Genomic DNA, 25,766 nt, shown 5'->3' with positions numbered 1-25,766 from the left:
TGAGCCACCCAGGTGCCCTAATATTCTTTTGCATTATAAAGATACAGTGCAACTATCTCTTATGTCTAGCTCATTATTAGTAATGTAATACATGTAACATGGCAACCTTACAATTTAAAGAGTTCAGAATAAATAAAAAGATACCTATGTTCATTTAACAGGAAAATTTCATTCTCCAGTAAAAAAACCGATCAAACCAATAACTGGATTTTAAAAGATGGAGAAATAAAATTAAGGAAGAATACTCAGAAGGATGGATAGCAGAGTAAAAAAGCTCAAAGCATTCACTTGAATGATACATAAAAGGTCACTTATCCTCTGTGTCCCATCCTTCTTAGGGGAATTTGTACACCCCTCTTCGGCCTGAAGCTGAAAGTACTCACTAATTCACAACACAGATTACTTATTTATGGGATCCCTCCTGTGTGCCAGCATTCTGCTTGGTGGTGGGGGTACATACCATGGTGAAAAAACAGAGCTTGTCCCCACAGGTCATAGCCATTATAGAGTTGTTATAGGCAGGGTGAGGAATGTAAATGTGAAGGCATAGCAGGGTGAGGGGATGTGAACAAGGCATAAGGCCTTGGCACCTGATCTCAGGGACCTTCCCTGGAAGCTTCTTGAACCACCCTATTACGTTTTCTTCATATGTTTGCTTTCTGCTACCCCTTTGTTTTGTATTGGTTGTCCCAAAGAAAAAAATCTCTACTACTAAATAAGTAGCACTCTCCCACATAGAATTCAAATTCACATATTATCTGCCTTGGTTTACAAAATCTGTAAAAATGTGTCAGAATTTACCAAGTTGATCAAGAAACAAAAGTGTGAGCCCTTTACTACTAGACTGGGTTTCCTCTCTGTAACCACTTCTCCATGCCAGCTGGGAAAAGTCAGAGCATAGACATTCCCCTCTAGAACCCAGGTCAGATTCCTGTGGAAACTGTTTGATACCATCTTCTCAGGATCAGACTCAAAATTCTGAACTAAAAATTGTCAAGGTGTTTTTACATCCCAATGGTCTTTGGCACTTTCCAGATGACCAGAATAACAAACATGGGCTCCCACATCACAGAATTCATGATGAAATGCTCACAAGCAAAAGGAAGGCTGAACATAAAATTAGGTAGAGTTGGGATGTTCCTTATTTATTAGCTCACTACTATCATTAGAGTTTCCCTGTGCTCTAGGCCCACAATATGGGAAGAGCTAGCAAATCAAAAAGAGAAAATTAAGATGCCTAATTTCATACAAGTAGAATGTTATATGAACAAACACTCTGTAGTTCCCAGGACAGTGAGAGACCCTAGAGATGCATCCATGCCTCGCTGCCCTTGCTATGTTCTAACCCCCAGGGTGAACAAACAAATCACACACAGCCACGAAGCCCATCATGCCAAGAATTTTACTCCTGTCCATTCTGATACTGTTGCTAAGTATAATCAATTAACCAGAGCTTTATGTCTTATCTGCTTCCTTCCAAAGGTGAAGGCCAGAAATGGTTCTTCAATAAACAAGAACACAGAGCCTCAGTGGAACTACTAATCCTGTAGGGAACAGACTCCAGCAGAAGCTGACATCACCCCTGCCAGTAGACACCAGGCAGACTCCCAGAGGTGGGTTACGCTTTCCATAAAGGACTCGAGATCCAAAGCAACAAGAACTAATTATGGAGAACAGAATAAGTTTATGAGGGAAATCTAATTGTGGTCATTTGCTTTGGAATATGGTTGGTTTTCTTTAATATTCTTATTTCCTAAGCAGCACGTGAGGAGGTTCTTTTCCTTTCCTCTGCATCTCTAACTCCCAAAGCAATAGACTGTGCCTTAAAAGGAAACATGACACACTCTTTGAAAAGCAAGCATCATCCTTGGGACTTTGGAAACATGTTAGCAATGCAAATTCCCAGGCCCCATCCCAACTCTAAGAAATTCGAGACTCTGGAGGAAGGGCCAGCCATGGGTGTCTAACCAAGCCCTCCAGGTTATTCTAATGAGCAACAGAGGTTGAGACTCCTTGGGCTAGGGAATCAGGATTTAATTCTTTGAGTTCCCACTCAAGTTCCCACTCAGGAGGACAGAGTCTTCTTTAATTTTCCTAATATTCACGGCCCTCTGTGCAGTGGCTTTCAAACTTCAAAGTATAAACATGTCACCCAGGGAATGTGTCCACTGCATCAACAAGCATACTTCCCAGGATTTAGATGCAGCAGGGCACCTAAAAGAGTACATTTCACTACAGTCTGGCACAACACACTTCTGCTGCTTCCTGCTCACTGCTCCCTGTCGCCCCTGCACATCCACTGCCAGTCCTGCTTTCCACAGTCCTCCACCTGGAGGCCAGTGCCCACTTCTCCTACATAACCTCACATACCACCATCCCTCAAACCCAGACCAGGTCTCCATAACTGTTGCTCAAACTTCAGCCAACACTACCCCTGATCTGCTCACACTCTTTTTTTTGCCCAAATAATCATGAATTATTGTGGGAAAAAGCCCACATTTAATGTTTTACAACTCCAAAGAAAAGTTATAAAACAGCAGGAAAGCTGCCAATCAGCATAGGATATAATGGAAACATTCATGTTCAAATAAATAATCTCTGAGCTCTTAAAAACACATAAAGAGTACTGACTAGACACCCACATACACACACTCAAAACAATTATCACACTTATACACAACATGAACTCATCAGCTCCATGGAACTACAAGAAGTTGATCCTGGTGTCAATAAATAATATCTGTAGTATAAAAGAAATAGCAGCGAAACTTTGTCAAGAGGCCTCGCTTCAATTTCCAGCTCTTTCCCTATTATTTGTGCAAACTGTGGCTTCCGTTTGTTGGTAAAGTTGAAGATAAAAGGAAATAATGAGAAAATACTTTCAAGAAAAAATATAGCAGCTAAGCAAAGTACTGGGTAATATTTCTACTACCTGCATAGACTAAAAAGGTTTACAATAAATTAAAGAGCTCATGCTTAAATTCTTCATACAAGGCAGCCCTAAGTAAATATAAAAAATAAGCTTAGCATATCTTTTAGTAGCCTCTTAACTTTCTTGTTTTAATATCCTATTCCCTCCTCTACTTTCCCTCAAAATAATAAATACAAACAACCCCACATAGGGTGTTAATTAGAAACATTCACTTGAAAAAGTATGAGACCATAATCCAGCCTGTCTTTTGTGGGGGAATATCCCCAAAAATTAACAAAAAATTGTACTACATGGGAGGCAGCTTTCTTTCCTCAACAGTAGGACTAGCAAGTTCTACATCTGATTGCAAAAGAAAGTAATAAAGTTTATTCCTGGGGAAATAGAAATTATTAAAAGCCACTATTTCCCAGAAATAAGCCATGAAAGAATCAAACTTGACAACAATAAAAACCTATCCTAGCATGGCTGTTTGTGGAAGAAAGAAACAGATCCTTTCCCAAAGAAAGTAATCTTTGAAAATACAACAAGGAATACTGTGTATCTAAAGAACTTCTACTCTAATCTGTATTTTCCTCATAATCAGCTACAATACCATCAACATACATAGTCTTCTAAATGGAATTTGGTATAGATATAAACCTATCTGTGAAAAAAGTATTTTCTAACAATAAAAAGCACACATCAGGCCACACCTAAAATAGAAACTTTTACTGAATACCAAAAAAATGATCCCCAAAAAACTATTCAATTGGGACCTACATTAAAAAAAAAAAAATTATGCTTTGCTTTCTAACCATATGACTTTCAAAAGAAGAAAACATATTCATCAAATATAATCAGAAATATACTTTGAATTTTTCCAAGTAAATAGTTTTTCTCAGAGCATCTTTTAGAATGAATGTTTCATAAAAAAAAAAAATTGGGGGAAATATTGTTTAATTCATTAACAAATACCGGAGGGGTGGGAAGAAGAGATGGGAAACTTTTTTTTTTAAAGTAATGAACCACTGAAACTATTAATAAATTACAGAGTGAAAGAGGCCAGACACAAAAGAACAAACTACTACATCATTCCATTTACATGAAGTTCTAGAACAGGCAAAGCTAATCAACAGAAAGAAAGATCAGACCCATGTCTGCATCTAGAAAGTGGGGTCTGGGAGGGGCCAGGAAGGGGCACAAGGGAATTTTCTAAGTGGGAAGTAATGTTGAGAGAGGTTTAGGTTACACAAGTTACATTTGTCAAAACTTGTGGAATAATAAAACATATGCATTTCATTATGCATGTATTTTACTGAAAGACAAAAAGCTAAACTGAACTCAATCAAGTAAATGATATGCATGAAGTAAGGGAGCCAGGTAAGATGCACCAATGGACAGAAGAATGGAGATCCACAGACCCCTGAGATAAACAAGTGAAGAGAAACACTTGTGGTAGGATCTGTGGGGTTTGCAACTGCTCACTATGTAGATATGTCAGTTGTTCTGGGTGTATGGAAATTTTCACAATGAAATGCCAGGAAAAAAAGAGAAAATTCTAGCTGTTGTAACCAAAAAAATATACCAATGTTTTCCAGTGTATTTTCAAATGGACACTATCTCAATTCATTCTACAAAGAGGATAAGAACTACTTTCCAAAGTAGTATTTTTATCCACCTTGATGGCTTTCAAATAGTGGGACTAACAAACTTCAGCAACTTCAGCAGATCTCAAGTGGGTTTTTGAGATTCTACATTTCTGGGGTGGGTACAGGCATCCATTTCTTTTTAAAGACTCAAAAGTTTCTGAGCCATAGCCAAGGTCGAGAACAACTAAATGACAGAGTCTTGTTGACTTTTCATAACAACAGGCCTAAACAAGAGTGTTTGCTGGTATTTCTCTGCAAAAAATACAAGATACAATGAAATAAGGGGCCAAGTCCAGTCCACAGGCCAAAGGCTTACAAAAAGTGTTTTATATATTCCCATAGAAGAGTCAGATAGGAAAAATTTCAGGAATAATTGTATCTCCTCACTCTTATAATAATTACTATTTATAGTTTGACAAGGCAAGATATATTGTAAAACTTAAAAGAAGAAATATTAACTGAGGAAGGACACCAGAGCAAGGTAGCTTTGCAATGAAAAGACCTTCATTTACAAAGAACAATGAAATCCAGGTAGCTCATAATTAACTGTAATTTATTTTTTTTTTTTTAAGTTTTTTTTTTTTTAATGTTTATTTATTTTTGAGACAGAGAGAGACAGAGCATGAACGGGGGAGGGTCACAGAGAGAAGGAGACACAGAATCTGAAACAGGCTCCAGGCTCTGAGCTGTCAGCACAGAGCCTGACGCGGGGCTCGAACCCATGAACCGTGAGATCATGACCTGAGCCGAAGCCGGACGCTTAACCGACTGAGCCACCCAGGCGCCCCAATTAACTGTAATTTAGACAACAATCACCAAAGAGAAAACAAAATTTCAGAGTTATGTTCAGGTACTCATATTCCCATTGCACATTCCAAAATTTCTATAAACTACAATTTATAAAGGTCTTTACAAAATGAAAACTACTAGTGAAAGGTCCTTACCTTTTCTAGAAGGAAGCTCTCCATTCTGGTTTAATTCTGTCCCAGTATATACAATTTCTCCATCTTTAACCATTTCATTCCACAGGCCACAGAGCCCATCTCGTGTGAAAGCAAGCTGGTAACGATAAATAATAAACTTACAGAATGATTATACTCACAATGCAATTCTTAAAGAATTAGATGATTTTTTTAAAAATTTCATTTCCTCTTTTTTATTCAATCATCAACATTTAATAAAAATCATCCCAAAAAATATAGTTAAGTGAAAAAGGCACAGAGCATAACAGTATACATACCATGCTAACTTGCATAAGACACAAGAAAAAAGACACACACATACGCACTCTGGAAAGATAAACCAGAAACAAATAATAATAATTATCTACAGGGAGACAAGGAGGGGAACATGGGTAGTAGAGATGAATGAAAGATTTTGAATAAACTTTATATATTTTTACTTCTAAAACAGAGCAATGATTTTGATCTTCAAAAATTAAAATTCAATATAAAAAGGCAAAATCTACAACTGGTAACAAGCAAATTAACCTACATTTATCACAAAGAAAAGCATCTCAGGGGCCTTTTCAATTATACATCATTAGTCAAATATACTCTAAGGGAAAAAATATCTTAAACTTTACTCATTGGTCTTATCAATAATCATAATATTGACTTTAATTAAAATCTTAAAACTACCTCATATATATTGTATGATACAGCAGTGTTAACATAATAAAACGTGTTTACAGCAGTTATGTTAGTGTTACTAAATATGAATGTTTCAAGTATAAAAGATAAAATCAAGGACATTTTTAAGAACAAACTGAACTGGAAATCTCAATATGAATTTATACTTGAATATATGTGTTTCGTTTTGGAAAGGACCTAGAATCAATGACACTCTGAGAGCAATTAGTACTCCCAGCACCCATGTATCAGTTTTTAAATCTCACTTCCCACTGAACAAAATCTGGGCTCTTAGGAAAAAAGGCTGATTCAAGGGTCAGGGCAACAAGATGAGCCTGGAATATTTTGTGTTTGCACCAAAAAAGCTGGTTAAGGACTTATGGGGAATCCACTGACCAAATTTAAAACAATTTTGAGCATCAAAATACATAACTGCAGTGGACTGCAAAAGTAAATAAAAACACATGAGTCCATGGTAATATTCAAAGAAAAAAAAACAAAAATAACTCTCACTTGTCAGTACTTAGGAGTCAGAAAAGGCTTCCCAGAGCAAGCAGCCAATGAGGGACAGGGGTGGACACCCAGAGAAGGCACCCATTGAAAACAGAAGCCCTCATATCATACACACAAGACACTTTACACTAAAACAGACACATCTGTTTGGCCATCTTTTTTTATTATTATTTTTAATGTTTATTTATTTTTTGAGAGAGAGAGACAGTGTGAGCAGGGTAGGGGCAGAGAGAGAGAGAGGGAGACACAGACTCTGAAGCAGGTCCCAAGCTCCAAGCTGTCAGCACAGAGACTGATGCAGGGCTCCAATTCACAAGCTGTGAGATCAGGACCTGAGCCGAAGTCAGATGCTTAACTGACTGAGCCACCCAGGCGTCCCTGTTTGGCCATCTTTTAAAGAAAAGCCAGGGCCTTTTTTTTTTTTTTTTTACAAGTCCACTAACTCGTTCCTTGTTCCCTGTCATCATTCTAGCATGCACCACCCTCATGAAGCATCCACTATTTCCAGTCTCCAATTCTTTAAATGGAGCAAGAATTAAAGGGCACTTTGTGAGCAATCTCAGATTAGAATTCTTCCAGATTTTCAAGACCTTTTCCCCAATCCTTTAGAGTTCTCTTTTACCTAACCTGTACAAATAATATTTTCAGCATCTCACTTTTATCCAAAGCATGTGTGGTAAGCAAAAGTCTAAGCCCTCAAGATCCTCTTCCCCTAGTACATACATACCCTGTGTAATCCCCTCTGAGTTTGGGTGGGTACCCATGAATAAGATGGGACATCACACCTGTGACCAGGTTTTGTTTCCATCTATGGCAAACATGAAGGAACTTCTCACATATAATTAAAGTCCTACATCTGTTGATTTCTAGTCAATAAAAAAGAAGATTACCCTAGAGGGCCTACTTGATCAGGTGTAAGCCCTGAAGAGTGTGGGGCCATCCAGAAGAGACATTCTCTACAGCCATGAAGAGGCAAACTGCCATGAGCTGCCATGCAGACGGGAAGCATCTAGGAGCCCATGACTCAGTCCCCCAACTGCAACGAACTAAATTCTGACAAAGAGGACACTAATGAGAGCACACCATGGCCCACACCCTGATTTCATGCAGCCTATTAGACCCAAAGCAGAGGGCCCAGCTAAGCTGTGGCCAGACTCCTGACCCACAGAAACTCAGAGAGAGAATAAACATGAGTTGTTTTAAGGTGCTAAATTTGTGGCCAGTGACTTGTTATACAGCAAGAGAAAACCAATTCAGCATCCAACTTAGTTTTCATAGAAGCAACAGCTTTCTTTCAGCCCTCATATTTTATTTGTTCACCTTACTAACAAGATAACTGCCATAAACACACTTAGAACGAAAATATATGACTCTTGGGACGCCTGGATGGCTTAGTCGGTTAAGCTTCCAACTTCAACTCAGGTCATGATCTCGCGGTGAGTTCGAGCCCTGAATCAGGCTCTGTGCTGACAATCCAGAGCCTGGAGCTGCTTCAGATTCTGTGTCTCCCTCTCTCTCTGCTCCTCCCCTGCTCACACTGTATCTCTCTCTCAAAAAAAATAAATAAACATTTACAAAAATTAAAAGAAGAAAAAAAGATAAAAGTATCAACTGGCAGGGAGAAAAGGAAACTCCTTCCTAAAGAGTGAGCCACAAACATTCAGCACCCCTGTTGTTTTAACAAGGGAAGGGAAAAGCCTGGCCCATCTACTCGTTTAGGTAAGAGGAGGGCAGCTAACACTGCCGGGGTTCAGTCCAGCTTCCACACAGCCACATAGCCTGGGACGCAAACAGGAGCCAGATTAACCAGCCTCATGTGTGCCTCCAGCAGTTACATGGCATCTTTAGGTGGTCCAGGGAATAAATGATCATCATTTAAGGCGTAACTCACTATCAGTGCAATGGATAGAGACAGAAGAAGAAACTAGAAACAAAGAAAATAACTTTGGAGCCTTTTGCCAAGAGTCACCCCAAAAAAGGATGACAGCCTAAACTAAGACAAGGAAAGTAAAGTACTTAAGACATTTCAGATCAAATGAGACAGATGAGACAAATGGAAAAAAAGGTAGGGATAGAATCAGAACGAGAGAGAACTAACTCAGTGTTAACCACTGAGATTTGCACTAACTATGAACATGAACACCGAGATCCTCTCTCCATGCACACATGCATATACTTATATGCACACTCACAGACACACACACATACACACTGCAAATACAAATCCAGATGTTAACAGAGTGTTCAGGACTAGAGATCCAAATTTGAGAGTCATCAGCAAGTGGAATATAGGATCAGGACCTGGAGGAAATGCCAACGCCCAAGGAGAGAGAGTAACCAGCATCCTCAACCCCAACTGCACACTGGGATTACCCACAAGGTGACTGCATCAATGTCTTTGGATGCAGCCCCAGTTGAATAACATTGGTGTTTAGAGCTTAGAGATACCAAAAAAAAAAAAAAAAAAAAAAGAGAGAGAGACAGAGAGAGAATACACTTAAAAAGTAAGCCAAGAAAGGTCAGATAGAAATATAAAGTACACCTGTTTTAAGACATCAGGCAGCCAGGAATAGGAGGCCTGAGACCCAAGAGAGAAGTACAGCCCGAAGAACCTAAGTCTGCTTCCCCAAAAGGCACTTGCCAATTCTGTGAGCAGGACTAAGCCAATAGCTGAGCAGAGCTGCTGGGGGACAGGCTGCAGCCAGGGTCCTCATGGGGTAAAGGCCTAGTAAATAAACCTTGCTCTGAGCAAAACCTCGAAGGGCCACACACACCAGAAGCAGGGGTGAAGTGGGAGCAGATGGCATTCCTAGGGAAGAAGCCCAGTTTTGATTCATCTCAGTTCTCAACTTCTCTGCAGTGACCTGGGACTGCTAGTGCAACTGGACTGATAGATTCCCCTCCAGAGGAGGAAACTGTCACCCAGAGCCAGAGCCTCAAATCATCACAATAATTTTTCATACACAGTTATCTGGAACTCAAACAAAAATAATAATGGATAAGGCAAGATAATGTGACAGAAAAATGGAAAAAAAATGTATAGAAGACAACAGAAACAGACCAAGAGCAGATGCAAAAGATAGAAATATAGACACAGACTGTCCTAAAAAGAAGAGCCTGAGCAATAGATTAAAGTCCTGACACTTTACTTGGCAGATGTCAGCCCAGGGCAGTGAGAGGCAGGGGAAAGGGGGACAAGGGAATACATGAAGCATAAGACACAGCACGTTACCACAGGGGTAAGCAAACTAAGGCCTAACCCACAGGCCAAATCTGGCCCACTACCTGATTTCATATGGCCCACAAACCAAAAATGGTTCTTACATTTTTCAATGGCTGAAAAATAGTCAAGGAAAATATTTTGTGATACATGAAAATTATGACACTCAAACTTCAGTACCAATAAAGCTTTAATGGAACCCAGACATACTTGTTATATATTATGTGTGGCATGACAATGGCAGAGGTAAGTAGTTGTTACAAAGAACACACGGCTCACAGAAAAATTTACCATCTAGCCCTTTACAGAAAAAGGCCCTACTCCACAGTGAATAGCAGATACAGCAGGTTGTTGACTGGGCACATTCACTAGGCATGTGGGGCTCTTCTACTAGGTTTGCAAAAAGAAACCATCAACAATCCAAGGAGAGAAGAAAAAAGAAATAAATTAAAATACCAGTTCCTTTATCTCTCCTTGTCGAGAGATGAATGTTCAGTCCATGGGGAGCTAGATCCTGCTCTCCCACCACCTTGTAGGCTGTGTCACTGGCTCCATGGTAGGCAGTTGGGAAGCCATAACCCACATGCTATTGGTGGCATTATATCCAAGACTGCAGGGGAAGGGCAGCCCATGGGTATGCTGGGGTGCCAGCCCAGAGGGAAGAGAAGACGCAGTCAAAGAAACTATAAAGGAAGGAAAAAAAATGCCAAAACACTTGAAACTAAACATTTAAAATAGATGTACCTTACTAAATATAACTGCACTCAATAAAATCCATTTAAACAAAAATGGAAATTCTAGAATCAAAAAAATACATTATCAATAATTAAGAACTCTGAATGAGATTAAAAGCAGATTAGGAAGGCCTATGCTGCTTCTGCCGGTGAAGGATTAACTTGTTTAGGAATTACCTCTCTGCTGTAATCAACTACAAAACCAGACAAAATACATCAAACAGCTGTTTTCAAACACTGGACAACAACAGCCCAGGGCTATGACCCCTGAGAAGGGCAACAAATGAAGCCCTACAACTGCCCAAGCTTACTGCCTAGAAACAGCTTCCAGGATGCAGCACAGGAAAGGGGAATCCAAATAGAGCCCAGAGGTCTTGCTGAATTGAGGAGACAGTTCAGCTATAAGTAGGTTAAAATGACAAGAATACAGGTGAAGGGGGAGCTGCAGAGAATGATCCCTAGAGATGGGCAGAGGGGACACTTTGAGTCTTGGGCTGAATACCGATAGTTGAAAAAATTATCAAGGCTAGGGAAAGAAGCTCTAGAAAGAAGTGGGCAGAATTCCCATGATTTCCAGTCTGAGAAAAGCCTGTTTCTACCAAACAGAATGAAAAAAGCACCCAACACACTGAGCACTAGGAAGAGTCCTAAGGAGGGTATTGCCTTAGTAAGGCAGATAAATTAGCACATGACTAGAGGCTGTGCTACATCAGCCTGAAAAAACCTGAGAATCAAGCTTTAAAAAAGTTAAGTTGATCCCAACTAACCTACATGCATGCCAGACAAACTAATGCTCTTAAAAAAAAAAAAAAAAAAATCCAGCACAGAATAATACAATATTTATAATGTCCAGCATTCAATAAAAAAAATAAATAAAACAAAAGCCAGCACAGAATAACATAATATTTATAATGTCCTGGCATACAAAATGCTCCATAATCAAAGCAATCAATCAATGGAAACAACAGAAGCAATCAATAGAAATAAAGCTAGATGTGACAGAGATAATAGAATTAGCAGACAAGAACGTTAAAAGCATTATTATATAGATATGTCCATAGGCTCACAAATATGAAAATATGAACCTGATGACAAGTGAAATGGAAGATATAAAAAGGACCTGAATGGAACCCCAGATGAAATACAACACCTAAAGTGAAATTTTCGATGCGTATCATTAATAGATTAGATACTGGCAGAACAGTTATACTATAATGTACCATGTCTAAGCTTACAGCAATTACATAATATGCTCTCTCCCTTTTAAAACTCATTTATTCCAGGCTCCACAAATAACCAAGAGTCTTCATGCCAGTCTATAGTCATTAAGTCATCTAAAGATCCTTCTCTACTAGCTTCCTCAGGAAGAGCTCATGGGAACAATATTCGTTCATTGATAAAGTTGTGCCTTTTTTTACCTGAAAAGTCAGTTTTACTAGAATATAACATCCTTGGCTCACATTTTCTTTTCTTAGAGGGTGCCATAAATGTGTTACTCAATCTTCTTCTGCAAAAAAGTCTTGCGGTCAATGTGTGATGGTAACCTTATTATATTCTCCTTATAAACATTATTAGTCTTTTCTAAGAACAGTTATTTTTTTTTAAAAGACTAACAATATGTATAAAGCTCTGATAAAATAAATCCAAAATACAGAGAAAAAGACAAATAACCAAATTCATCAATAAAAAAAAAGTGAGGTATGCTACCTATCCTATAGACAAGAAATTAATCAAAAGATACCATTATGAATATTAAGTTACCTGTATTTACAAAATTCTTTTATTTCTACATCTCATCTGTCAACTGGAAAACCTGAGAATAGAATTTACCAAGATGATCACTTTTATGTTCTTTAAGGTACTGATATTTCCAAGCATAAAGTGACAGTATATACATGTAATAATTTTATGTTTATTTAATATTTAACTTATCTTTACTCATTTTAAATTGATGATTAGAAGAGACAAATGATTCGAGTTTAGTTATTAATATACTCAACAACTTTGATGGACCTCAAGGGCATTACACCATGAACAAAACCAATCTTAAAAGGTCACATTACCATATGACATTCTCAAAATGACAAAATTAAAAAGATGGAAAACAGACTAGTGATTGCCAGGGGTCAGAGATGGTGGGGTAAGGAGGGTGTGACTATACAGGAGCAAGAGGCAGATCTTTGTGGTATAATTACATGATTGGCAGAGAACTATATACACATTGTACCAATGTCAATTTCCTGCTTTTGATACTGTACTATAGTTATATAAGATGTAACCACTGGGGGAGTCTGGGTGAAGAGTATACAGTGACATCTCCACTTTCTTTGCAACTTCCTATGAATCTATAATTACTTCGAAATAAAAAGTTAAAAAAAAAATTGCATCATACATATCTAATTTCATGCTCTACTTCAAAGAACCCAAAAATAGAAACTGTAAGGAGATTAATCTGAGTACAGATTATGCAAGAAAAGGATAATACCATTCTTGGACCATGCTCAAAGACATACCCTTAGCCTTACATCAAGACTAGCAAATAAATGTGCATATATGATTTAAGAATAAAAAGCTCTTGGAGCACCTGGGTGTCTCAGTCAGTTAGGCATCCAACTCTTGATATCAGCTCAGGTCATCATCTCCGGGTTCATAGGATGGAGCCCTGCATAGGGCTCTGCACTGATAGTGTAGAGCCTGCTTGAGATTCTCTCTCTCCCTCTTGCTTTCTCTACCCCTCCCCCTTTTGCTATCTCTTGAATCAAATTTAAGAAAAAAAAAAAAAAAGAATAAAAAGGTTTTAAGGTATCATATACCTTTAAAAAAAACTATTTTTTATAGTTCCTTTGCTTAATTGACTTTTCAGTTCACTGAGAAACTACCAATCACATCAAACAGGACTTTTACTTCAAATATAAAAAATGGTAACGGTAGTGATTATGTAGATAACATCTCTTAGCTCTGTATTTTATTGACTCTTCAAGAGAGTTGTGAAGAACTGCCGATTCAAAGTACTCCACACAACAAGCAGAAAAGAGTATTGAAGGGGCACCCGGCTAGCTCAGTTGGTTAAGCATCCAACTTCAGCTCAGGTCATGATCTCGTGGTTTGTGGGTTCAAGCTCTGCATCAGGCTCTGTACTGACAGCTTAGAGCCTGGAGCCTGCTTCAGATTTTGTGTGTGTGTCTCTCTCTGCCCCTCCCCTACTTGGGCTCTATCTCTCAAAAATAAATAAAATGTTAAAAAAAAATTTTTTTTAATTCTAAAAGAAAAAAAAAAGAAGAGTATCAAAAACATAAAAAGCAGGAGTGCCTGGGTGGCTCAGTTAAGCGTCCGACTTCGGCTCAGGTCATGACCTCGTGGTTAGTGAGTTCGGGCCTATGTCCGGCTCTGTGCTGACAGCTCAGAGCCTAGAGCCTGCTTCACATTCTATGTCTCCCTCTCTCTCTGCCCCTCCCCTGCTCACACTCTGTATGTGTCTCTCTCTCAAAAATAAATAAACATTAAAAAAAAAATTTTAAGGAAACGTAAAAAGCATTATATATGTAAAAGCCAGATATACGCCTGCCATACAATTGTCACTCCATTAGGGGCAGCTCGTTGCAACACCCTAGGCCTGACACATTTAACAAGAAAGTCTAGGATCAGTGTCCATGCTTTTCATAATATACACATATTAAAAGTTTCCATAGCCTTTAAAAATTTTTCTTTTCTAAAGTTGCTAAAAACCTCAAGGACATTTCAAACAAAAACAGCTGTAGAAAATAGATTTGCTAAATCCTATGGTTAAGAAACATATGTTTCTACCCCACATAATATTAATTAACCAGTTATCAATTTTGTTCCCAATACAAAAGCTCTACCTAAGAAATGGGGCACTTCCCACTCCAGTTGGTAGAGAGGGTAAAACCTATCGGTACAAGGCTTGCATCTGCAATGTGTCTGCGGGAAGGATTCCAAAGAGTGAAACTATGTCTAAGTCATTTCTTAGGGTAAAACGACATTTATTCCTCACATATAATAAGCAATGCTTGAGAAACTATATATAACCAAGGTCCACGATCACCTTTTTCATGATATTAAGTGGCTTCAATACCTAAAACACATTTTCCCTCTGGTGCACTCTCCAAAACATAGATCTCTTCACTTACTCCTGGGATAAGTTTGCATGACTTTGACTAATATTTGAAATGTCTATGAAGGGCCAAGTACCGTATGTTACATTAAATCAAAAGGAAAATAGTAAGCACTCTAAAGCATAAGCAGTGTTTCTTTTTAAGCATATCTGCCTGAATCATCATAGGCACTAAACTCAGCATTAAACTGGTTTTAGATCAAGATGTTAAAACTCGGGGCGCCTGGGTGGCGCAGTCGGTTAAGCGTCCGACTTCAGCCAGGTCACGATCTCGCGGTCCTTGAGTTCGAGCCCCGCGTCGGGCTCTGGGCTGATGGCTCGGAGCCTGGAGCCTGTTTCCGATTCTGTGTCTCCCTCTCTCTCTGCCCCTCCCCCGTTCATGCTCTGTCTCTCTCTGTCCCAAAAATAAATTAAAAATGTTGAAAAAAAAAATTAAAAAAAAAAAAAAAAGATGTTAAAACTCATATTAAGCAGTTATTCAATACTGATTAAAAAGAAAAGAAAAACTTCATGAGATAAAGTTCTTTACTTCAACAAGTTTTGCAAAATACAAAAACACTAATTTAAAAAACAAGCCTTAAAATCAGTTTCCCTGAATCTCAAGATTTCAGAAATAAGAAATTACTCATCTTACCTCCCACAACCCCACTTTTTAAAAAAATAACAAAAGAAAATGAACAGTAATTGCCAAATAAAAGGCAACGTTTAAACAATAACAAACCAAAAGAGTCACTACTATGCCAATTCATAACCCAATTCTTTGTGCTTTAATCTAACATTATACCATTAATAACAATCCCAAAATCCACAACATAGTTCTAAGCACTTGGCTCTCATACCTACTAGGCCTCAACACTTTTTTTTTAATGTTTATTTATTTATTTTTGAGAGAGAAGAGAGCACATGTGAGCGGGAGAAGGGCAGAGAGAGAGGGAAAGAAGAACCCCAAGCAGCCTCTGTGCTGCCAGCACAGAGCCCAACACAAGGCTCAATCCCACAAACCATGAGATCATGACTTGAGACTCAACACTTAAGAAAAAAAAAAACTAAGAAAGGGCAATAACTGTTGGTGGGAATGCAAACTGGTGCAGCCACTCTGGAAAATAGCATGGAGATTTCTCAAAATGTTAAAAATAGAACTATCCTACAATCCAGCATCTGCACTAATAGGTATTTACCCAAAGAATACAAAAACAGATTCAAAGGGGTACATGCACCCCATTGTTTATAGCAGCATTATCAACAATAGCCACATTATGGAGATAGCCCTAATGTCCCTGACTGATGAATACAAAATAGATAAAGAAAATGTGGTAGTGTATATATATGTACGTATACATCTATGTTATGTGTGTGTGTGTGTGTGTGTGTATATACACACACACAAATACATAATACACAGTGGAATATTACTAAGCCATCATAAAGAAAGAAATCTTGCACAGTGACGTGGATAGAGGTAGAGTGTTATTATGTTAAGCAAAATAAGTCAGAGAAAAACAAATACCACATGATTTCACTCATGTGGAGTTTAAAAAACAAAACAAATGAACATATGGGGGGGGAATAAAAAGAGAAAAAGAGAAACAAACCATAAAAGACTGTTAAAGATAGAGAACTGAGGGGAGGGAGGTCGGTGGGGGATGGGCTAGATAGGTGATGGGTACTAAGGAAGACATTTGTTATGATGAGCACTGGATGTTGTATGTAAGTGATGAATCACTGAATTCTACTCCTAAAACCTATGCTGCACTGTATGTTAACTAACTAGAATTTAAATAAAAATTTTAAAAGAAAAAAAAAAAAGGAAGGGCAATAATATTTCAAGTATCTATGATCAAGTGCTTACAGAATATATGACTCTTGATTAACTGTGCAAGATCATACTGAAAAAGGTAGATTACTTGATAAATATTTAAAACAGTTAACCTCAGGAAAGAGAAAGAAAACCCACATATACTACAAAATATTTCAGACACTTCTTTTTCCTGTTAATATGGAGTTAACAAAAGTTAACAATGGTTTTTACAAACCATTTACAAAGAAAACTAACTTGTGGCAAAAAAAAAAAAAAAGTCTACAGAAACATTACCGCTATTATTTATTTGACAATGTCTGGACAAGCTTGCAATTACATTATTAAATCAAAACATTAGAAAGTCTAAGGCCAACATTTTGTTTCCACACATTCTTTATGTGAAAACCTGAGCACTTCCTATTAATACGACCACTCACAAATACTAAATAAACAGCTCAAATGAACTCTTGTCTCTCCAGGAACACAAACACAGGGTCCTGTGAGTCTCTGCAGGACATAATAAATTACTACATGTCACTTCCCCTCCTATCTGAACATCTCAAAAACTATCACTAAATATCACCAAGGTATACTTAAGAATAACACAGACCTGTTAAAAATAGTAATAGGAAAAATGTTTGCATAATCAGATCTCAAGTTTCTTGCACTTACACATAACTTCAATTAAAATGTAGCCACAGTCTATAAAAACTGATACAATAAAAGTACATTTTAAATTATAGGAAATAAACCTGCTTCTCTACCATGGCGAGATCTGATCTGCATCCTCTTACTTATCCCATATAAAGCTTTAAACAGAAAATTAAATATGGAGGCAGAAACACACTAAGAAAAAGGCATGTGGACACCCCACCTGTATATCTGTTTTCAACCATTTGGAGTCAAGTCGAGTCTGGGCAGCCAAACAGAAAGAATCAGAGGGCATCTTTCCTCCAGCTTCCTCCCAGTTGTTAGTCCTGCAAGTAAAATATAAATGTTGGAACACCTAAAGCTTTTCAGAATTGTACAAAGACCCTCCCACAAGGTTTAATGCGGGAAAACACACACACACACACACACACACACACAGAGAAAGATGGGAGAAGAGAACCGTTGGGGGAGGGGAAGGAAAGGAAGGGAAAGGAAGAGAAAGGAAGAGAAAGATGGAGAGACAGGAAGGAGGAGGAGGAACGAAAAAGCCTACTTCCAATATAGGTAAAAGCCACACACGGAATCCGCCTGGTTTCTGTACTACGTCGTCAAGACATTGAGAATGGACGGTCACAGGAGACCAAATCACAATGTCATCCCCTTCCCTTAAATCCAAAAGGTAAACACAGGAAAGACAGGAAGCCCACATTTCAACGACAAATGACAGTAGCATGCATCTGCCTTATTCCGTACCAGTAAGTGGTGCGTGAAACAAATTAATCAAAAGTCACGTCTGCAGAAAAATCCAAAAGAATAATCACTTTGAAATGGAAAGACAGCCCAAGACGCGCTCCGCGGGCGGTCCGCGCAGGCCCAGGTCCGGCAGCCGCGCCAACGCCCGCCGCGCCCTAGCTCGACGGTGCCCTGGGTCCCGACCCGCGCCGCCCCAGCGGCTCGCCGCCCTCGCCGCCCCCGGGGACGAGGACCTGACGCGCTAAGGCCCTGCCGCCAGACTTCGGCGGCGTGCGGACACAGCCTCCAAGAAGCCTCTGGCTCCGCCGGCGCTGGTGATCCCTATGCCTCTTTCGACCGGAGGGGCGGGCCGACACGGGACTACCGCCCCCGCGCCCAGCCAATCACAGAGAGTCTACGAGGCAGGCCCAGCCAATGGAAAACAGGAGCCCACTCGCCCTTCCTCCCATCTCTCCTGCTTCCTTCAACCCTGCTCATCTTCCTCCTAGGGGTTCACCCCTCGCGGTCAGGGCCAACCGCAGGCGCCGGGGGGCGGGATTTCCGCTGCACGCACACACTCCTGTCCCCGGCTCAGCACTGAGTTCTGAACCACCTGTGGGCGTGGTAGGGCTTACGGAGATTGGGTTGCACCGAGCTGCAAGGGTGTGTGCCGTGGGCACCTGTACAGGTGAGAACACAGCGCGGGAGGCTGTCTTGAGTCTGTAAGAGCCTCCTGCTGTCCCACTGAAAGCAACTAATATCCTAGGCAGAATTCAAGGAGCAGGGGAATCGGAGAAGGGAATCAGTACCACTGAACCAGTGGCCAAAAAACATATCTTTAAACTTTTTTAAATAATTGAATTCCTACAAAGTATGTTCTCTAACCATAATAGAATTAAACTACAAATCGGTGAAAGATAATATGAAGATCTCCAAACACTTGGGAATTAAACAATATACTTCTAAGTAATCCACAGGTCAAAGAAGAAATCTCAAGGGAAATACAACTGTTTGAATTGAATAAAAATTAAAATATAACATCACAATTTGTGGGATGTAGCTAAAACAGTGATGAATGTGAAATTTATAACATTAGCTGCTTTTCTTAGAAAAGAAGAAAGGTCTAAAATCAAGGATCTAAACTTACACTTCAAGAAACTAGGAAAAGAAAAGCAATATACATCCAAAACAGGAGGAAGGAGGAAATAATACAGGAGTAGAAATAAATTAAATTGAAAATAGAAAAACAACAGAGAAAGTAATTGAAACTAAAAGTTGTTCCTTTGAAAAGATAAAAGATAAATATCTATAAGACTGCCAATAAAGAGAGAGAGAGAAAGAGAGAAAACATACAGGTTACCAATATCAGGAATACAAGAGAAGATACCAGTAAAGACCCCACAGACTTCCAACAGGATAGTAAGGTAGGGGTACCTAGTTGGCTCAGTCAGTAGAACATGTGACTCTTGATCTTGGAGTTGTAAGTTCGAGCCCCATGCTGAGTGTAGAGATTACTTAAAAATAAAATCTTCAAAAATGAAAGTAAGAAAATACTAGGAAAATTCTATACATACAAATTTGACAATTTATATGAAATGGACTAATTCCACGAAAGTTATACGCTGCCAAAACAAAATAGATAACCTGAACAGGACTATACCTATTTTCAACATTGAATTCACAGTTTAAAAACCTTCCAAAATAGAAATCTCCAGGCCCCGATTGTTTCATTGATAGATTCTGGTTCTGCTAGATATTTAATAAAGAAGTAGAAACAATTCTACATAAACTCTCCCAAAAAATTGAAGAGGAGGAAAAATTTTCATTCGATACCCACAGTATTACCCTGATAACAAAACCAGAAAAAGACATTGGAAGAAACTTAAAACCAAAATCCTTCATAAACATTAGGTATAATAATTCTTAGCCAAGGTTTTTGTAAATGGATTCCAGCAACATTAGAAAGGATTATACAGCATAACTGGGATTTATCCCATGAATTCAAGGTTGGTTTAACATTCAGAGCTAAGTGTAATTCATCATGAGATCATCCCAATAGATGCAGAAAATGCTTTGACAAAAATTAACATCTCATAAAAACTCTGAGCAAACTAGGAAGAGAAGGGAACTCCTCAACCTACTAATGAACACCTATGAAAACCTATATACAAACCAAAACAATCTTGAAAAGAACAAAGTTGGAGGACTCATATTTCCTGATAACAAAACTTACAAAACTACAGTAAACAAAATAGCGTGGTACTTCCACAAGGATAGACACGTAGATCAATGGAATAAAACGCAGAACCCAGAAATAAACACTCACATATCTGGTTAATTGATTTCTAACAAGGGTGCTAAGATGATTCAATGGTGAAAGGTTGGTCTTTTCAATAAACGGTGCTGGGGAAACTGGATTTCCACATGCAAAAGAATGAAGTTGGACCCTTACCTTACACCATATATAAAAATTGACTCAAAATGAATCAAACTTAAACATAAGACCTACAAGTATAAAACTCTTAGAAAAATACATAGGGGGAAAGTTTTATGACATTGAATTTAGCAATGATTTCTTAATTATGGCACCAAAAGCACAGATGACAACCCAAAAAAAGATGAGTAAATTTAAAGCTTTGTTTATTCCTAATCTCATTTCTTTCCATAGTCTTATCTTTAGGTACCTATTTCTCATCTATTCCCACACCCCTACCCCTGAACCCTGTGGAACTTACAGGCCTATTCTCATCATAGTCCTGTTCTAATGAAAAACCTATAGTCCTTGTGGAAAGCAGTGGCTTTTTATTCTTCCACATTCATACATCTTAGGGCAAGAAGTAGATCCCTGACACTTTTAGACCATTATTCCTCCTGCTTCACTTAAGAACAAGACAAAACTGAACTTCTTTGAAACACTTGATACCGGATTATACCACCCTCCTGATTGCAACAATCCATGGTACTATCCATCACTTTTCATGTTCATTGAAGATTTAAACCACTCCACTTATGACCTTTTTACCACTGATCACTGGCTCCATTGTCAGGGCTTTTCCTAGCACAGGAGTCACCCACTCAGTGCTCCTGCCTCTACTTCCTCATGGCCTTACTTTTAACCATCCTGTTTCCTGCTGCTCCTGAGCTACTCACCACCATGATCTGTTCCATTCATGAAATCATTTAGAAGATCACAGTTGTGAGCCTCTGACTCTTTGATCACTGCATCTTATCTTTCCAGTTCACTTCCTCTAGTAATTACGCAAACAATCTTCAACCCCTCTAGAAGTCTTTTTTTTTTAATTTTTTTTAACGTTTATTTATTTTTGAGACAGAGAGAGACAGAGTATGAACAGGGAACGGGCAGAGAGAGAGGGAGACACAGAATCTGAAACAGGCTCCAGGCTCTGAGCTGTCAGCACAGAGCCCGACGCGGGGCTCGAACTCACGGACCGTGAGATCATGACCTGAGCCGAAGTCAGACGCTTAACCGACCAAGCCACCCAGGCGCCCCTTTTTTTTTTTTTTTTAATTTTTTAGAAGTCTTGACTCACATCCTCACTTTTCTTTTTTGCCAAGTTCAGTTTTGCAGTCCATGATATTGCTTGTCCATAATTTCTAATCATTTATTCCTCTTTCTCTCCATTGTACTTGCCTGGCAAACCTGAATGCTAGGTGAATCCGCTTCATGTAATTACTATGTGCCTGAACTCCTGAGGCACACAATTGAATATCTACTCCACAGACCTTTCCTTTTCCCTAGTGCCACACAACCATCTGGTACCAAGGATACAACAGGCCTAAGGAAGAAAAGCCAGCCAGCTGGGGACAACAGAGTGGATGGATAAAAGGAGGTCCTGGAAATCATATATGCACCATTGATTGACCCAGTCTTGTGTCCATCCACCTCCAGACTTATTAAAGTTAGAAATAATTAACAAGCAGATATTATTAAAGCCAGAAGCACCCTAATAAAACTGTTCTCATCATGAAAATTTTCACCATAACTATGTAGTTTTTCCTTTTCATTCTATTACTGTGGATAAAGCTTCCATATCTTGTGGGTAGACAATCCCCCTACTAGTACTCTTGGTCCACCCCCTCACATATCGATGACTCCACTTAGGTATTAGTCGCTGCCTCACCTCACCTTCACTCTTCCCTGAATGTCTCCTTCACTGCTGCATCTGTCCTATCAACTGATAAATATGCATGGGATCCTAGCTTTAAAGACCTTCCTTTGTGGGTGCCTGGGTGGCTCAGTTAAGCATCCAACTCTTGATTTCAGCTCAGGTCATGATCTCAGAGTCGTGAGGTAGAGCCCCATGTTGGACTTCACATTGGGTAGGGAGCCTGCTTAAGATTCTCTCCCTCTCCCCCTTCCCCTCCTCTCATCTCAAAAAATAAAGAAAGACCTTCCTTTCAATTCCACATATCCTTCCAGAATATATCTCCTTTTTCTGTTGTTTTTTTTTAATAGCAAAATTCCTTTTCAAATGGTCCCTACTTTATACTTCTACTTCACCTCACTCTTACTTAAACCACAACAGTCAGGCTTTGTTCCTACCACTCCACCAGAATATTCTTACAGAGGTTACCAATGATATTCACTTGGCTAAATCTCATGTAATCAATCCTCACCATATGTAAGCTCCTAGTAGTTTGTTCACATTTGCTCATGACTTCATAATGGATATCTTTTCTTCACATTTTCCCAGTTTCCTCTATGTGACTGGAAATCCCTCATCGGGCTCCTTATTTTCCTGACTTTGCTATAACAGAATGACCCAAGCTTATTCCTCAGCTCTCTTTTTTATCAACACTTCCTGAATAGTGTCAGCTAATCTCATGGCTTTCAGTACACCAATACCCCCAGGTTTGACATCTTTCATTAAATCAAAGATGTATTGATGCCGTTATTTTCTTGATCTTACTAACAGGTGTCAAAAGAAGATGTCATAGCTAAATCACAAATGCCACTTGTCTGACAGCCAATGATAATGGGATATATCCTGGTTTCAGAGATAATAATATACAGAAAATGTGTATCTCAGAAGTGAGGATCTAAAATATATAGATTTCCAGTTCTAAATTTCATAGTCTCACATCCAACTTGGAAGAATAAAATGTACCTCAAATTTTACATGTCCAAAGCTGAATGTAGGATCTCCCTTCCACATACCCTATTCCTCTCCATAAATAGATCACCATGCACCCAATTACTCAGGCCAAAACCTTCGCAATCATCCTTGACTCCTTTCTTTCTCTTACATCCAGCATCCAATCCAAGAACAAACTCTATGGCTCTATCTTTTATTAGACCGCTTCCCATCACCTCTACAATAATGTGAACCAAAACACCTTCATCTCTCACCTGCATCTATGCAAGAGCCTTGTAACTGCACCCCCTGATTCCATTATTGTGCTCTATCATCCATTCTTCACCCAGTAACCAATATGATACTTTTCAAATATGTTTCAGATTATCTCTCTCCATGACCAAAATTCTCTAATATCTTCTCATCATATGTTAAATAATATCCAAGGCCATTACTACAGGTTTTGCCTGATCTATTCCTGGCTCCTTCTCTGTTCTTAGTTACTTCTGCTTCCCTCTTCACCCACTTCATTCCAAATACATTGGTCTTCTTGCTACTTCTCCAACATGTCTAACATGTTTCTGTCTCAGGACCTTTGCACTTGCCATTCTCTCTACTTAAAATGATATTTCCTCCGAAATCTGTCTGGCTTTCATTTGTACATGGCTCAAAGTCCCACCACTATCTACCTGACTCCATGCCCCAACTCCTGATTCCCAAGAGAAAAAAATCTCCTTGGCTATTGCCAGGCTATGGAGGGTCCCTCTTTCTTGAGGAAAGTCTCCATCCTTAGTGTCAGTCACCAGAGCTAGGAGGTGAGTCATGTAGTGAAAAATACCTTCTTGGACCCAGTCCTTTTGCAGAAGCTATAGGATTGATACATTTTCAAATAAAATGTACGAACTGGGTAAGAACTTATAACACAGCTGTCAAAATTCCTTTATCTCTTAGTAAAGTCTAAGGCAAGACCAGGCCTGACTGATTGATTAGGTTTGTAGTCATCAAGAGGAAAAACTTCACAGTCAGATTGCCTGTGTCAAGTCTCACTTCTGCCACTTACTAGCTATGTGAGTTTTGGCAAGTTATTTAGCCTCATTTTAAAATGAAGATAATAAAAGTATTTACCTCATAGAGCTACTTCGAAGATTGAAGTACTTGATGCAACACACTTAATAAATGCCTGGTAACATCTCAATATATGTCATAATCATCATCACCATCATCATCATCACCATCATTGTCATCATCTTCATCATCATTTTCCTTGGCCTCACCCTAACTCCAGTTATCCTTAGGGTCAACCAGAGCCTAAGAAGACCCCAAACTCCAAGACAAAATAAATGAAGATACTTTCATCCCACTACCCCACCAAAAGATCCCTCCATGAGCTGTAGAGTCACAAAGACCTGGATTTGAATTATGACTTTGATACTTTCTAGGTGACCTTGTAGAAATCTTTAACCTCACTTTCTTTGTCTATGGAATAGGGATATAACTACTTACCTCCTGGAATGTACAGCCAGTTGGAGACAATGTATACTAGGTGGCAGGCAAAGAGTAAGTGTTCAATAACCAGTGTTAGTGCCAGCAGTAGTCCCCCTTTTTCCAAGAACATCAGAAGATTGTATTTCTCCTTGAAGTGAGGTAGTGCCAGTGGGTCATGGATAGAAGTAATGTGTGTCACTTCCAGCCTGGAGCAGTAAGTTGCTAATGTGAGACATTCCAGCATTCTCTTCTTCATGACAATAATGGGAGCAGGTGTTGAATTTGAGCCTCCATCAACCTGAGTCCCTCAGTGATTGTGAAAGCAGAGGTCTCACTACTAAACAGTATTTGACATAGAGCTTGACCAAGAAGAAAACATTTTTTTTAGTCATCAGGATTCAAGAGTTGTTTGCTCCTGCAGCATATCCCCATCTATTCTTATTATATACTTCCCAGAATAAGCCAGGTAATAAATGTAGAAGTAATTGCATACTTAAGGAATCAGTGTTTTATAAATCCTAATTACATTGACTCAGGCAACTCCTGCTAAACCATTTTGTGAATGGTTAATGAGGAGCAGAGCATTCCTACTGACATCATCCTAATTCAGTGGCCACTCTTAGCACCACTTATGAAGGGTCAACTAGATATTTTGAGTCTTCTGACACAATATTAAATGCACAATATCACTATGATACATTATAGTTTTTTTTAAAGTTTTCATTAAACCACATCTTTGGGATCTTATAACCTTTGAGCAATCAGAAACACAGGAAATAGAGAAACTTGCTAAAGACATCAAAAGAAAATAATTTGAATTAGTCTCATCTACAAGTCAATGGTGTGAAGAAATGGTCTCAGTTAGATGAAAAGAGAATTAAGAGCTAGTTAAGCAATTTAAGAGACCAAATATAAAAGCAGAGTCTTGGCTTGGATATTTTTGACAATTTGTATGACAAGGCTGTTTGAAGGACAATGGGAGAAATCTGAATGAAATCTGGATTTTAAATTATGTAAGGGGCACCTGGGTGGCTCAGTTGGTTAGGTCTCTGACTCTTGATTTGGGTTCAGGTCATATCTCACTGTTCTTGAGTTTGAGCCTCCCATCAGGCTATGCACTGGCAGCTCAGAGGCTGCTTGGGATTCTCTGTCTCCCTGTCTTTCTGCCCCTCCCCATCTCGTGCTCTCTCTCTCTCTCTCTCTCTCTCTCTCTC

At 39.0% G+C, this 25,766-nt stretch overlaps 1 protein-coding gene across 1 annotated transcript in view; it reads right to left on the bottom strand.

Moving 5' to 3' along the window:
• The window catches only part of HERC2 (HECT and RLD domain containing E3 ubiquitin protein ligase 2), a 263,428-nt gene extending 245,091 nt beyond the window's left edge, over positions 1-18,337 (bottom strand). Inside the window, exons 1-3 of the mRNA XM_049614147.1 lie at positions 17,993-18,337; positions 17,463-17,565; positions 5,505-5,619 (exon numbers count right to left, since the gene is read on the bottom strand). Of these exons, the coding sequence (XP_049470104.1) occupies positions 5,505-5,619; positions 17,463-17,534 (187 nt within the window). The 5' untranslated portion in view covers positions 17,535-17,565; positions 17,993-18,337. The remainder of the gene's footprint in view (positions 1-5,504; positions 5,620-17,462; positions 17,566-17,992) is intronic.
• Positions 18,338-25,766: the final 7,429 nt, after the last annotated feature.

This window comes from Panthera uncia (assembly GCF_023721935.1).
Source record: "Panthera uncia isolate 11264 chromosome B3 unlocalized genomic scaffold, Puncia_PCG_1.0 HiC_scaffold_1, whole genome shotgun sequence".
Taxonomy (NCBI): Eukaryota; Metazoa; Chordata; class Mammalia; order Carnivora; family Felidae; genus Panthera; species Panthera uncia.
This window is presented reverse-complemented; position numbering and strand designations above follow the sequence as displayed.